Here is a 15,469-nt window from a genome sequence, read left to right on the forward strand (position 1 = left end):
TAGGTCCCCACAATAGTATAGGATTACAGATATATGCGGGAGTATCTATATAGCAGAGCCACCAAGTCTGCACTCCCAGGAAAAGCTTGTCATCCAGTGTCCACAATGCGTCCAGACAATCCTCACTCAGCACACTGGCAGCCTCGTCCTCAGTGCACGTCCAGTAGCCTTTTTGAAACGAGAGGATAACAACCATGCTTGTAGGCCTCAGCACACTGGAAGCGCTATCCTACCAGTAGCTATCAGAAGCAATACACCTCATTCCTCTCGGGTCAAGAACTCCACACTCTCTGACATTCTGGCCAGATCTCACCTCAGAAGAGCCTACTCCTCTTGCCTCCCCTGTCTTTTCATCACACAAGCTGGTCAGTGAGGAGGTCACAGAGGACTGGAGATGAGGTGTCTGGGCTCCTGTACACAGTGGGGTGTATAGGATCAGATTACCTGCAGCTCCATACAGAAACTGTTTACTACTGAACCTACTCCTCCTAATCACATCTGATTGTATAGCTAGGGGACTTACATTACAATGACCTGATACTATGTTACTAACACTCTGGCATACAATCACACACATTGCAGACAGTATAACCAAATAACCTGCATATTCCTAATATAACAGATAAAACATAACTACAATATAATAACACAATACAATACAATATTGCCTAGCATATGACTAATAACATAATGGCAATTAGTGGAGTCCATGGTTAGGACCAGGGCTAGGAAAGTAACTGCATGTATTTCACCACTGTGCAACACGATGCGCCGGCTGTGTCGTCACACTATCACCCCATATTGAAATATATCAATGTAAGGGATCAATTGTAATGACCTAGAATAAGGTCTATTCTCTAATATGACCTGTGTACAGCAGAGTAATAAGTATAATCACGCATACCTGGATGTCTAATTCTCAGAGTATTATAGAGGTCAGATTCAGCTAATAAAGGGAGCATGAGAAAGCTGAGGAACGGGCGGCATTACTGGTCTGTTCATCAGTAGTGGAGGATCTATCAAGATGAGGGTCTGGAGAAGAGTAACATCTCCCATAAGGAGAAGTGCAATTTCTTGTAGCTTTTGAAAAACAATATCTAAGAAATTTGGGCTGTCTGGCATGAGGGGCATAGAGAGAAGTGAGGGTGACATATTTATAATGAATCTTCCCAACTAGAATTCAATATCTACCATTGCAATCCGCCCACTTGCTTTCCAGGTGAATGGGGCAGGAGCTATTAGAAAGGATGGCTACACCACAGGAGATAGAGCATGTTGGGTAGTTATTGGTAAACTGAGGGGCAGAGTGCAATGGAACATGTGATTCCTGAATGGCTACCATCGCCGCCTTCTGGTCAGTGAAATATTTTATTGCAAGACGTCTCTTATGAGGAGAATTAAGACCTTTAACATTAAGAATTAAAAACGTCACCATGATAGAGATCAGATCTTGGTATGAAACATCTAGGATCATCTGTGTAAAGTCCAATAGAGTCTGTAGGGCGTGTGCATACTTCAAACTATCATAACAGAAAAAATAAAATAGGGAACAAAAATGGAAGACAAACAGAAATAGCGTCCATAAAGGAGCTAGCGATTCCGTCACTAGGGTACCGTGACAGAAAGGTAGAAAAAGGTGGCGGTCGGGCCTAAAAGGGAAACCCACCGACTACCTCAAGTAGCCATACAAGAGGGCAAAATCTGGTGGTCATAGTAACAATTGTACAAAGAAATATCATATCTCAATGTAACCAATATATCCAAAGGAGGTAAAGGCCAAGAACATGGTCTGATATTCAATTTAGGTGCTACCAAAACCGTTATAAGGGCAACAGGATGTTAGACGAATCAGTCATGCTTTGCCTGAACACCCAAACATTCTAGAAAGGTATTATGAAACGTAAGACTAGAAAGTATATCAGACCATATACTATATAGCATTCAAATAGCACAGGAAATAAAGATAAACGGACACGTTTTAAACCCATAATAAGAATAAATAAATCTGGCCCAAAAATAGATCCATGCCCAGTAACTTAGTCCCAGTTGGCACATGTTACAGTAGGAAACAAACCCTGAGTGTCTCTTGCAGTCTTACAACTTAGCATATTGCTTCAAGACGGAAGTCAACTCATCCGGGATTGGTTTAGGTAAAGTGTCATGAAGGACTGTCAACAGAAAAATCCCACATTTTCAGAACAGCAGGGCCATCCTCGGGTGAAGGTATCACTGTGAAGGTGCCATTTCGCATCACAATAATCTTAGTAGGAAAGCCCCATTTGTATTGCACATTTCCTTGGGTGGAATAGACGTCTTTTGGCCAGCGTCACAGAAGAAATATCTGGAAATATCTGCAGATTATCCAGACACTCGGCTGTGGATGAGGAAGAAAAAGCAGCCTGTAGAATGTGTTCTTTAATATGAAAAAAGTGGACCCTGAGCAGAGTGTCCCTCGGTGCTTGGATAGGGGTCTGTTTGGGCTTTGGGAGTCTTCTGTGGAAGCTTCTGAATAGAGGACCGTGGCATAATCATAAAGCTCAGAATTTGTAACAGAATCCGTCATGCCCATTATTCTGATATTATTTCTCAGAGACCTGTCTTCTAAATCAATGACTTTATCACGAATAGAGACCAGGTCTTCCTGAAGGGTGTCATGTGCTGAAATCAGATCTTTGTGAGACGCAACAATCTCTTTCATCTTAGTCTGTACGAGTGCCAATCTCACTGATACCGGACCTCAAAGCTTGAATATTAGAGTTAAGTTCTGAGGTTATTTCAGTCCTTAAATGTAGATAACACAGAATGTATAGAGCATAGAGTAACAGGACCATCTAGTGTGTCTTAAGATGTTTTCAGCCATTACAGCTGGGCTGTGCGTCTGACAGACAGAGAGGGGGGGTTGCAAATCCCACCCCTACATTTCCCTTCAGCACACAAAAAAATTACCTGTAACCATACCTGAACCTATCTGGTAATAGAAATTCAGAGAATAAGTTTACACATGTTTAAGCTGCTGCGTCACTTCACGGCTTCTTCGATGTCAGCAGTCCTAACACTACATAATGGCAGTGCCCACATAGTGCCATGTAATTTGTCACAGTAGGCCTCATGACAAAGGCTATTACTAAAACACACCCAGACAGAGAGCTAACTTGCCCAGGAGCCACCCCCAGGATCTCCCATGGGTACTACAAGGAACAGCATGCCTTCCAAATACTGCTCCCATTCAATGCCTCTCGCACACAAGCAGACAAACAATGGTAAATGCTCGATCATTCCTGGAGATAATTATGTATCAGGTACTGGAAAGGGGCAGGGGTCACAGACAAACAGACAGAGAGGGGGGGTTGCAAATCCCACCCCTACATTTCCCTTCAGCAAACTAAAAAATGACCTGTAACCATACCTGAACCTATCTGGTAATAGAAATTCAGAGAATAAGTTTACACATGTTTAAGCTGCTGCGTCACTTCACGGCTTCTCCGATGTCAGCAGTCCTAACACTACATAATGGCATTGCCCACATAGGGCCATGTAATTTGTCACAGTATGCCTCATGTGCGTCTGACAAGAAGAAGCAGATGATGTTGTAGCGGTCTTAGAAGGACCACCTGAATTTGAGGTACCAAAGGGATGGACAGGTGGGCCAATTTGGTACCTTTTAACCTTTTTTGGAGGCATGTTAAGCCGGCTACAAAGAGACGGACCTCTCAGAGATAGGAAAATACAAACGATCTATAAATAAAAGGAGTACGCTGTTAGGAGGTTACATCAAGATGACACAGTTCAAAATGACATTCTTAGTCGGGATGACAGGGGTAGCCGAGCCAAAATTTCAAGTAAACATGATGTAATGCAACTCAAATAACACAGTAATGACCGAGAAATTCCACTAGAGGTCAGCGTGATCACAGACGTGAAGTACTCAGCACAGAGAGACACAAATGGAAAAATATATTCAGTGAATAAATCCACAATATAATATACTGTGAGGTTGTAATCAGAGTGTAATGAGCTGTACTCAGACGATACTTGATACTGGGCTCTGCATGTAGACTGAGAGGAAGTAGATTATAGTGGTACCATATAAATAGAAGGTAGTTTCACCTCCAGGCAAATGCCTCAATTTAGTGTAGTGACCCCGGTCCAGCCATCACAACACTTTTTTAGCAGCTTATATCAATTTTACACCTTATTGAAGGCAGAAGTCAAAGCATGCGATGGCCGGGCACCAGGATCCAAAATGACAGTCATCTCACTTCCCAATATCACCGCCGGGCTCCACTGACTATGGGCAGCCCGTTCTGTCCCCAGCAGTAGCGGAATCTGCGCACCCGTGTGAGTGGGAGAGCAAGTGATCCCGACTGAGCGAAAAGCGCCTTCAAGTCAGGTGTCAGGAGCATGCAGGAAAACTTGGGCACACTTAGCCCCAGAATACAGCCTGTGGCATCAGCGGCGTCACTAGGCTGCGGCAGTGAACGGTGCCCGGAGGGAGCGGCTTTAGGGCAGTAGGAGTGGTGGACCTAATAGATTGGGTCTTGGTACCAGCGGCGGCTAAGAGATATCAGGTAGGTTAGATAAGAAGCCACTTAGTGAGGAGATCTCCATAAAGCACGCCTGGATGGACCACACCCCTCTTTTTTATTATTTTATATACTAACAGGGGTGACAGGTGTGGTACATCCCTGCAAAGGCAGATCCAATCTCTTTCTCATCAGACTCTGCTGTCTTCCCTGCACTCTCACTCAGATGTTCACTGCTGCCAGTAGCACACGTATGAGAAGCAGAAGTATGGCTGCAGCTGTATAGATTCTGATATGTAATTCTCTGTATCATACTTACTGTACACACATCATCCTTATTACTATGGAGAGTATAGAGTTAAGACACTGATGATGGGGTGTAACAGTGTATTATAACCTATCAGATGATGATGATTACAGTGTATTATATGGTGTATTGCATGTAAAATACCTTGTTCCACACACCTACTCTGCTGTAGCAATATACCTTATATAAGGGTGAGTAACACATGTACAGGCTTACCAGCGTATGAGCACACACATAAAGGAATGCTACCTTACCAATGCTTCCAGGAGTAACGTTAGGATACATTTCTCTGATCTATCAGCTCATATGACTGATGTTATTGTTCATCTAGAGTCTACGATATGTTCCCCATCTATTGTTTTACATTGGTGCTGACATAGGACTTGGCGAGTGACTACATCTCTATTGATGTTTCATGGTTATTTATAAGAGAGAGGTATATCTAAGTCTTATTATAATATTATATTTGTTATTGTGAGTGTTCTCAGGAGGGTGGACACAATGATTGAGACACAATATTATAAAGCCTTCATTAAAAGTTATGTTTTATTATACCCACACATTTACAATTAAGTGTCCCAGAGAGTCGTCTTATCCTATTGTTTACAAGATTAATATTGTTACAAAAAATGTCACATTTCCATAATGTATTTTATTTCCAGCAGATGGACACACAAGCAGGAATATCTCAGAAGGACATCTAATGTTATCCCCGGATTGTGACATAAAAGATAATGACAGTATACAGGATTCTCCAGGAGATAACCCCATTACCCCAATGATACATCCAGCTCTATCAGCTGGTCCTTCTGATCCTGGGAAGTGTTCTCCTGATCACTCTGATATTGGTGCATCTGTTACAGCTCTGACAGTAGATACAGTGTTTCCCTGTTCTATAGATGCCAAATGTTTTACACAGAACACAAAGCCTATTAACCCACACACAGGTAAGGCAGGTGGAAGGCCACTGATATGTTCAGAGTGTGGGAAATGTTTTACATACAAATCACATCTTGTTATACATCAGAGAAGTCACACAGGTGAGAGGCCACTGACATGTTCTGAGTGTGGGAAATGTTTTACATACAAATCACATCTTGTTATACATCAGAGAAGTCACACAGGTGAGAGGCCACTGACATGTTCTGAGTGTGGGACATGTTTTGCACGGAAATCACATCTTGTTATGCATCAGAGAAGTTACACAGGTGAGAAGCCGTTTCCATGTTCTGAGTGTGGGAAATGTTTTACACGCAAATCAGATCTTGTTAAACATCAGCGAAGTCACACAGGTGAGAAGCCGTTTCCATGTTCTGAGTGTGGGAAATGTTTTGCACACAAACTATATCTTGTTAGACATCAGAGGAGACACACAGGTGTGAAGCCATTTTCTTGCTCTGAGTGTGGGAAATGTTTTACACAGAAATCACAACTTGTTACACATCAGCAAATTCACACAGGTGAGAATCTGTTTTCTTGCTCTGAGTGTACGAAATGTTTTACACGGAAATCAGATCTTATTACACATCAGCGAAGTCACACTGGTGAGCAGCCATTTCCATGTTCTGAGTGTGGGAAATGTTTTGCAGACAAATCAAATCTTACTAAACATGAAAGAAGTCACACAGGTGAGAAGACATTTTCATGCTCCGAGTGTGGGAAATGTTTTACACGGAAATCACATCTTGTTACACATCAGCAAAGTCACACAGGTGAGAAGCCATTTCCATGTTCTGAGTGTGGGAAATGTTTTGCACACAAACCAGATCTTGTTACACATCAGAGAAATCACACAGGTGAGAAGCAATTTTCTTGCTCTGAGTGTGGGAAATGTTGTTTAAGTAAATCACATCTTGTTACACATCAGAGAAGTCACACAGGTGTGAAGCCATTTTCTTGCTCTGAGTGTGGGAAATGTTTTACACAGAAATCACAACTTTTTACACATCAGCGAAGTCACACAGGTGTGAAGCCATTTTCTTGCTGTGAGTGTGGGAAATGTTTTACACGGAAATCAAATCTGGTTAGACATAACAGAAGTCACACAGGTGAGAAGCCATTTTCTTGCTCTGAGTGTGGGAAATGTTTTACACAGAAATCACATCTTGTTATACATCAGAGGAGTCACACAGGTAAGAATCTGTTTTCTTGCTCTGAGTGTACGAAATGTTTTACACGGAAATCAGATCTTATTACACATCAGCGAAGTCACACTGGTGAGAAGCCATTTCCATGTTCTGAGTGTGGGAAATGTTTTGCAGACAAATCAAATCTTACTAAACATGAAAGAAGTCACACAGGTGAGAAGACATTTTCATGCTCCGAGTGTGGGAAATGTTTTACACGGAAATCACATCTTGTTTCCCATCAGCAAAGTCACACAGGTGAGAAGCCATTTCCATGTTCTGAGTGTGGGAAATGTTTTGCACACAAACCAGATCTTGTTAGACATCAGCAAAGTCACACAGGTGAGAAGCAATTTTCTTGCTCTGAGTGTGGGAAATGTTGTTTAAGTAAATCAGATCTTGTTAGACATCAGAGAAGTCACACAGGTGAGAGGCCATTTTCTTGCTCTGAGTGTGGGAAATGTTTTGCATGGAAATCAGATCTTGTTAAACATCAGAGAAGTCACACAGGTGAGAGGCCATTTCCATGTTATAAGTGTGGGAAATGTTTTGCACGGAAATCAGTTCTTGTTATACATCAGAGAAGTCACACAGGTGAGAAGCCATTTCCATGTTTTGAGTGTGGGAAATGTTTTGCACAGAAATCAGTTCTTGTTATACATCAGAGAAGTCACACAAGTGAGAAGCCATTTCCATGTTCTGAGTGCGGGAAATGTTTTGCACACAAATCAGATCTGGTTAGACATAACAGAAGTCACACAGGTGTGAATACATTTTCTTGCTCTGAGTGCGGGAAATGTTTTGCACACAAATCAGATCTGGTTAGACATAACAGAAGTCACACAGGTGAGAAGCCATTTTCTTGCTCTGAGTGTGGGAAATGTTTTGCATGGAAATCAGATCTTGTTAAACATCAGAGAAGTCACACAGGTGAGAGGCCATTTCCATGTTCTGAGTGTGGGAAATATTTTGCACGGAAATCAGATCTTATTACACATCAGAGAAGTCACACAGGTGAGAAGCCATTTCCATGTTTTGAGTGTGGGAAATGTTTTGCACACAAATCAGATCTGGTTAGACATAACAAGTCACACAGGTGTGAAGCCATTTTCTTGCTCTGAGTGCGGGAAATGTTTTACACAGAAATCACATCTTGTTACACATCAGCGAAGTCACACAGGCATTTCCATACTCTGAGAAATAAGCTTTTGTTGCACACAATAGACCACTCAGGTGAGAAACCATTTTGATCTTCTTGAGTATACTTATCATTGCCATGTAATGTTCCTCAAGATTCTGTCCTATCTCTTATGCTTTTTGCAATATACATGCAACAGGTCCTTCTGATAGAAGCTCACCAACAAAGGGCAGGGCTACAGCTCAGCTTTGCAAACCAACCAGACTTAAGCTTGGAGGTTCAGAGTAACAAAATGCTGATCATGTGCGGAATCTTGGGGGTAAATTTACTAAGATGGGAGTTCTATTTAAGATGGGATGTTGCCAATAGCAACCAATCAGATTTCAGGTATTATCTTCTATAAGGTGCTAGATAAATGAGAAGTAGAATCTGATTGGTTGCCATGGGCAACATCCCATCTTAAATAGAACTCCCATCTTAGTAAATTTCCCCCTTGGTGTCCTGGATGGTGGAGTGATACTTGGGGGGTATTCAACTGTTTGAAAAGTTGGTTGGGGGTGTTTTTTCCGGTCTAGTAGATAGGAAAAAACAAACACCTATCTACTAGACCGGAAAAAACACCCCCAACCAACTTTTCAAACAGTTGACTTCCACGCTTAGACATCAAATATCAGCCACAATCAGATCCTCATCTGAGGAACATAGCCAGACTCCAGCACTTATTTCCCTCAGAAGATCTACCTACAGTCATACATGTATTTGTATCATCACACATAGACTACTGCAATGTCCTCTACCTGGGTCTCCCAGCAAAAGAATTGCACCGCTTACAGCATGTACAGAATGCAGCAGCCAGGCTGTTACCTAACCAGCCCGTTCCTGCCACATAACACCCATTCTCTGCTCCCTTCACCGGCTGCCTGTAAGATGGTGACTCTATTACATAATCTTACTGACTCTCCCAGCCCTACATGACCAGGGTCCAAGGTACCAGAAGCAGCGCCCTGTTCGGTTCCATCTGCAGATGAAGGACTGTAACTAGCAGTATCAATTCCCCAAGCAGTGCTGAGATGTCGGGTAGGCGGCACCTTTGCATTAGTGGGGGCTGCTGGAGCAGTGTCTACATAGGTAATATTGTCTCCAAGCAGCGCTGAGGTGTCAGGGGAGACAGGGCGGATGGCTGCAGTGCGGTACCAGGGGCTGCTGGAGGCAGTGTCTATGTGGGTAATCATGTCCCAAAAAAGAGCTAAGGTGTCAGGGAGACAGTGGGTGGCAGTAGTGGAAGGAGACAGGGTGGTGGCAGTAGAAGGGTAGACAGGGCAAGTGACCGTAGTGGGGGGATACAGGGCGGTGGCAGTAGTGTGAGAAGATGGGGTAGTGGGAGGAGACAGGGCAGGTGGTAGTAGTGGGGGAGACGGCAGTAGTGGGAGGAGACGGCGAGTGGCAGTAGTGAGGGGGAGACAGGGCGGGTGGCCGCAGTGCAGTTACATTCTAAATTGTAACTAATTGTAAATAATAGAGTCATTCAGGATGTGAGGGGATGGAGTAAGGTTAGTACTTAGTGCTTGGTATCCAGATGTGCAGTATCTTGAGATCTACATTCCGGTTGCTATTTGCAGTTTATAGCATATTTCTGTGCATAGATATGTGCACAATTGTAATATTCACATATACTGTAAATACTGTACTCTTGATATTCGGCGGGAACCCAGTGGTGAACACCTGCAAGCACACCTGGACCGGACCAAGCATCGCCCATTCATTTAAACCAACCTATGACCCCTCATGTACTGTAAATGACCTGCCCTTTGACCTATGGAAGAAGCGCTTACACTTCCCATTGTACTGTATTTGGACACATTGTATAAAGAGAGTCCTCCTGACTAGGCTCAGTCTATTCTCTGAAGGTCATCTTGCTAAGACTGACTGAGGACCAGATCCGGGAGCGCTCGTGAACAAACGTATGTACTATTGGTTGTAGCTCTTCTCTGTAATATTGTATCTTATCTGTATATTTTGAGTAAATACTGTTGATGTGTTGGACCACAACATTACATGTAACTACTGGTGTCGCATTCCATAGTTTGGGGATAAGGTGTAGTCAGCCACACGTGACACTGCATTGTGCGCATAGCGTGTTGGCGTGTATATGCAACGTGCATACATATCTTAGCGGTTATTTGCTTACGTTATGTGGCTGCAGCGGCCCGAACCACAGTGTGATACAGTATTGCTTTTCCTTGTAAATTAATCAAACTTTACAGTATTTAAATAAACTTACCTGACCCTCGCCTGGAAATGTCCATGTATGAAGGTATGGGAGATACCTGCTGCAGTCCCTTCTACTTACATTTGGGAGGTCCGGTTGTTTTGGGGGAATGAGAAGCAAATAGTAAATGATACATTGGCTCCATAACGTCTCGCTGACCCTCTGATTATTACAAAAATATGTTACACAAAATGACATTTGCATTACCAACCATTAATTAAACAAGAAAAACACAACACAATAAAAAAAAAATTATACACAAAAAATAGAAGAAAATCACCAATTCTGGTCTGGATTCATTGACTCTATCAGGAGAACAAGAGACTTTTTAACACGGACTATGCCAACAGCAACCAGTAGAGGAATCAGGCGTATCCCACAGAATATCAGCGCTGCCACCATACATTGGGGAGAGAAGATAAAGTGCAGATTTCTGAACAGTGCTTTTAGAAGGAACACAAGAAGTGCATAGATCACAATGATCAGAAGTCCTGGACACTGAGGTTCTAATGACCTCAATGCAGATTACTTGGAGCAAGAGACTAGGGTAAGGGCAACAACATTTTTTTTAAACAATTAAAAATCCGGTTTGAAAAAAAAACAACAAAATTTAAAAAACAAGGATCGTCCAGTACAGAGGACTGTGTACTCAGCATGTCTAAGTACATACCACTGGACGACACGCTGGAATGGGAGGAGGGGGTGGGCTGTATGGGTCCTTGCGTAAAACAGCTAATCTGTTGAGGGTTTCCCGGCACATAATGCATGGGTTGGTGATGTGGGTAGATGAGTGGGGGCACATTTTGGAGACAGCACATGGCAGGTGGTGTTATCTCACACATCTCAACAAGAGATTCATCATTGTGCATGAGGTAGCATCAAGAACCAGACACTTGCAGATCTTTTGATCCTCCTTCATCAGTCGCATCTCCACCTCGATGTAATTGGCAACAGATTGCTCCAAGTCCGGAGACCTATGTAGAACCTCATGAGTAAAAAAACTCTGCATGAGTAAAAAACTGTTGTGAGCTGGGCGGGGCAGAAGTGGTTTTTCGGATGACCTCCACTGTTTTGGGGGTCATTGCTGTGGCGTTGGGTCGTCCACTTCAGTTGCCTCACTCATGGAAGGCTTCACTTCCAGCTCCAGTGTAATATCCTGCAATATAAAACAAAAATTAACTCCATGTAAAAATGTGTGTGTACAATACAATACAAATGTGTGTGTACTTACCAGGTCCAGACTATCCGATGCCTCCTCTTCCACAAGAGTGGGAGAATCTGGATCCAGATTACACTGTGACCTTATCCTTGTCTCTTGCTCCAAAGTGAATTTCATGAGGTGATAATACCACAGCGTTGGCTTGTAAACCTCATCCGTCCCGGCTCCTGAACGTTGTGATTCCATGTACTTCTTGTAATCCTACAAAAACACTGGAAATTTGCAATGTTCTTCTTTACCTAATCTAGGTCTGCAGCGCTGTTCCTGGCTCTACTGTATCTGATCAGCTGGTCATATGCCCGATTCCTCTGTGTCCTGTTGGCATAGTCCACACTTATTACACGACACAGGCACTCGTTCTCCTGATACAATTCAATGAATCCAGACCAGAATTTGTGATCTTCTTCTGCTGACATATCTGTGGGAAAAATATTATACACAATTTATCTACAAAGTACAAGTGTAATGTACACACCTGTGTCATACAACCTGTATAGTAATGCACAAACAGCAACTTGAATTGTGAGCACACAGCTGAAAATTAAAACAAATCTGCAGCATTGTTACACATTATTACACACCATAATGCCCATTACACATTATTTCACACTAATGCCCATTACACATTATTACACACCGTTATGCCCCTTGCACATTATGCCACACAGCATAATGCCCATTACACATTATTACACATCCATAATGCCCATTATACATTATGCCACATACCATAATGCCCATTACTTATGCCACACCCCGTAATGCCCCTTACACATTATTACACATCCATAATGCCAATTATACATTATGCCATATACCATAATGCCCATTACTTATGCCACACCCCGTAATGCCCCTTACACATTATTACACATCCATAATAAGGCCCATTACATATTATGCCACACACTGTAATGCCCAATACACATTATTACACACCGTAATGCCCATTACACATTATTACACATCTGTAATGCCCATTACACATGATTATACACCCTAATGCCCATTACACATTATTACACACCGTAATGCCTGCAATCGCTTTCATCGTAGAAGCCGTCGCTCTCCGGCGACCCCTGTTACCCTGCAGCAACACGCCTGCGCATTGCAATGTGTTGCTGCCCTGTCACCGGGCAGCAACACGCCTGCAAATTGCGGGTTACACGCTTGCGCAGTTCAGACCCGATCGTACTACTGTGAGAAAATACAGCATGTGAACAGGTCTGAATGAGGATCATGGTGCGATATGTGCTAATTTTTTTACCATTGTGACTATATAGTCATCGCACCGTGTGTAATGTATACAGCTTTATTCCTTCTATACGAACAGGGAAAGAAAGGTTCTACATAATATCTGTATTCAGAAGGCTACAACCAGACGCAGGACAGCCGCACTACATGAGATGATGAGCAGTAATCTATATGTTCCCAGAAATTCCCCTGAGATGACAGGACACATGGATAATGTCCCTGATCAGAGGGTGGAACTGCCAAATACTGTGACAGAGACAACGTTCTAAAGGCATATATATGTATTCCTGGACAGTATGTATATACACGGGTATGTATACATGATACCCAGATGATTCTATATAATCACAATATAACGGTGATTTCATATTCATCATTATCTTATCTATTATATTCACCCATTCTGTATTCAGCATATATAGGAAAGTATAATCATATGAAAATGACAATATTGTATAGCGCAGTCTAGAAATCCCGCTGCATTACATTAGGTAAATATGAGTCACCCGTCTCATACATGCACAAAATACTACCATATGTATATGCACTTAGAGACGTTACAACACAGATAGACTTAGCACCCTGTTATTCTTGGGATGCCACAAATCCACAATCCATCCATCATATCGCTCCAGACATATGGAAAATAAACACAACAATAAAAATAATATAGTGCAGTATTTCTGATCACTAATGTCCTAAAGTTTAGCCACTTGGTGTACAGAGCAGGGAATACATTGTGAACCCGTTTCCAAGCGGTTTTCTTCCACCAATCGTTGCTCCCCTTCAATCAACAGGAAAGACACCACATGTACCACCAATACATATATGTGCTTACATGAAGCTTACTTGTAAGCCACCTTGGTAATAGCGCCTACAGGTATCTTTTCCCTTTACTCTCCTCCGGTGTTTATGGATTACACTGCTTACTAGTGATGTGCACCGGACATTTTTCGGGTTTTGTGTTTTGGTTTTTGATTCGGTTCCGCGGCCGTGTTTTGGATTCGGACACGTTTTGACAAAACCTCACCGGAAAAATTTGGGTCGGATTCGGATGTGTTTTGGATTCAGGTGTTTTTTTCAAAAAACCCTAAAAAACAGCTTAAATCATAGAATTTGGGGGTCATTTTGATCCCATAGTATTATTAACCTCAATAACCATAATTTCCACTCATTTTCAGTCTATTCTGAACACCTCACACCTCACAATATTATTTTTAGTCCTAAAATTTGCGCCGAGGTCGCTGGATGGCTAAGCTAAGCGACCCAAGTGGCCGACACAAACACCTGGCCCATGTAGGAGTGGCACTGCAGTGTCAGGCAGGATGGCACTTCAAAAAAATTGTCCCCAAACAGCACATGATGCAAAGAAAAAAAGAGGCGCACCAAGGTCGCTGTGTGACTAAGCTAAGCGACACGAGTGGCCGACACAAACACCTGGCCCATCTAGGAGTGGCACTGCAGTGTCAGGCAGGATGGCACTTCAAAAAAATTGTCCCCAAACAGCACATGATGCAAAGAAAAATTAAAGAAAAAAGAGGTGCAAGATGGAATTGTCCTTGGGCCCTCCCACCCACCCTTATGTTGTATAAACAGGACATGCACACTTTAATGAACCCATCATTTCAGCGACAGGGTCTGCCACACGACTGTGACTGAAATGACTGGTTGGTTTGGGCCCCCACCAAAAAAAGAAGCAATCAATCTCTCCTTGCACAAACTGGCTCTACAGAGGCAAGATGTCCACCTCATCATCATCCTCCGATTCCTCACCCCTTTCATTGTATACATCCCCCTCCTCACAGATTATTTATTCGTTCCCACTGGAATCCACCATCTCAGGTCCCTGGGTACATGCCCCTCACTACCCGCTTTGGATGGCCATTGCTGCATTTCCTGTGTAATGCCCTCCTCCCTGTCTCCCCCTCGCATCTCACCTGGTACATGCCCCTCACTGCCCGCTAGGGATGGCCATTGCTGTGTTACCTGTGTAATGCCCCCCGTCCTGTCTCCTCCCTCTCACACCTCACCTGGGTACATGCCCCTCACTGCCCGCTAGGAATGGCTATCACTGTGTTACCTTTGTAATGACTCCCCGCCCTGTCTCCCCCCTCTCACACCTCACCTGGGTACATGCCCCTCACTGTCCACTAGGGATGTCCATCACTGCATTACCTGTGTAATACCCCCCACCCTGTCTCCTCTCCCTCCTAACCTGGGTACATGACCCTCCCTGCCCACTAGGGATGGCCATCGCTGTGTTACCTGTGTAATGCCCCCCGCCCTGTCTCCCCCCTCTCACACCTCACCTGGGTACATGCCTGTCACTGCCCACTAGGGATGGCCATCGCTGTGTTACCTGTGTAATGCCCCCGGCCCTGTCTCCCCCCTCTCACACCTCACCTGGTACATGCCTGTCACTGCCCACTAGGGATGGCCATCGCTGTGTTACCTGTGTAATGTCCCTGCCCTGTCTCCCCCCTCTCACACCTCACCTGGGTACATGCCTGTCACTGCCCACTAGGGATGGCCATCGCTGTGTTACCTGTGTAATGTCCCTGCCCTTTCTTCCTGACACCTAAGTGCCGTTTGGGGACAATATTACCCACATGGACGCTGCCTCCTGCGTTTTT

The 15,469-nt window shown here is 43.5% G+C and overlaps 1 protein-coding gene across 1 annotated transcript in view; it reads left to right on the forward strand.

The window, feature by feature from the left end:
• The window catches only part of LOC134983660 (uncharacterized), a 211,576-nt gene extending 202,911 nt beyond the window's left edge, over nucleotides 1-8,665 (forward strand). The window contains exon 13 of the mRNA XM_063949327.1: nucleotides 5,493-8,665. Coding sequence (XP_063805397.1) covers nucleotides 5,493-8,077 — 2,585 coding nt within the window. The 3' untranslated portion in view covers nucleotides 8,078-8,665. The remainder of the gene's footprint in view (nucleotides 1-5,492) is intronic.
• Nucleotides 8,666-15,469: the final 6,804 nt, after the last annotated feature.

The sequence above is a fragment of the Pseudophryne corroboree genome, assembly GCF_028390025.1.
Source record: "Pseudophryne corroboree isolate aPseCor3 chromosome 3 unlocalized genomic scaffold, aPseCor3.hap2 SUPER_3_unloc_20, whole genome shotgun sequence".
Classification (NCBI taxonomy): Eukaryota; Metazoa; Chordata; class Amphibia; order Anura; family Myobatrachidae; genus Pseudophryne; species Pseudophryne corroboree.